Source organism: Penaeus monodon, chromosome 30, assembly GCF_015228065.2.
Source record: "Penaeus monodon isolate SGIC_2016 chromosome 30, NSTDA_Pmon_1, whole genome shotgun sequence".
NCBI lineage: Eukaryota > Metazoa > Arthropoda > Malacostraca > Decapoda > Penaeidae > Penaeus > Penaeus monodon.
Window position 1 is genome coordinate 30,841,949 of NC_051415.1, and position 1,036 is coordinate 30,842,984.

Genomic DNA, 1,036 nt, shown 5'->3' on the forward strand with positions numbered 1-1,036 from the left:
TCATGTATATTTTGCTATGGTACTCTAAAACAAGTTTCTCTGAAAAGTACATATTATTAGCTTTCTACCTTTTTTGTATAGTACAATAAAGATATTTGAAAAGAATAAAGAAAAATGCCCAAAATTCTAAATTACCATTTTTTACTTTTTTCTTAACAAGGAGGGAAGGGGAATATCTCTACAACTAGGGGGGGGGGGTTAACTCGCTATCTCAATTTTTGTATTTTTATAAGCAAAAAATTGAGTACACACAGGCCTACTTTGATGGTTCAGCAGACAGTATCCATAATCTGACTCATTTCTCACCTTCGAGGCTTTTGAAAAGTCGGCAGAATTCATGATCAAACACAAGGTCAGAAGATTGTTTGGCTGAAAGCTGAGGAGATTTGGCTGCTTTTGTATAGGCTTCAGTCCTGGATATATTGCTCAACTTGTCACTGAAGTTTTCTGCACCGATGCGATCACTTACAAGCTGTCGGAGACTCTCCTGGGAGAAATTACTGCTACTTCCGTCATTGAACTGACCACATAAGCCCAATACGAAAGCACAAAGGCCTTGGCACACTAACTCCAACTCATCATGTTCATTTGCTTGGACCTGTAAAGTTGAAGCAGTCTTGATTTTTAAGATCATATCAAAAATGTCTGAAGTCTATCTACTGGATATTAGATTCTTTCAGCATGTAATATTACTAGAAACCAAGAAAAACAGTCACTATATATAAGTCATACACGCTTCAACTTTCTACACTAGATAAATATTACACAATTCCCAAGAGACTAACATGGGCGGTAAGATATGGCACAGCTGTTGGTATGGAGAGGAAATTTTGTACAGCAACAGGACAGTGTGACAGCCAGGTGGAGAGGAGCATGAGGATGCCCAGTCGTGTTGGTATCTTTGTGCCTGCCTGCAGGATGGATGTGCACTGCTGCATTAAGGACACTGGGGGACTCCCAACACTGGTTGCCAGCTGGACTCTCAACATGTTTTCCTATAACAGAAAAAAAAATTATACAGCATGTGTATGCATGC

General features: G+C 39.3%; 1 protein-coding gene across 6 annotated transcripts in view; it reads right to left on the reverse strand.

Moving 5' to 3' along the window:
* The window catches only part of LOC119592704 (general vesicular transport factor p115-like), a 19,725-nt gene that overhangs the window by 3,983 nt on the left and 14,706 nt on the right, over positions 1–1,036 (reverse strand). For all 6 annotated transcript variants that reach the window (XM_037941634.1, XM_037941637.1, XM_037941635.1 and 3 more), the window contains 2 exons: positions 786–995; positions 307–598 (listed from right to left, as the gene is read on the reverse strand). In XM_037941634.1, coding sequence (XP_037797562.1) covers positions 307–598; positions 786–995 — 502 coding nt within the window. The remainder of the gene's footprint in view (positions 1–306; positions 599–785; positions 996–1,036) is intronic.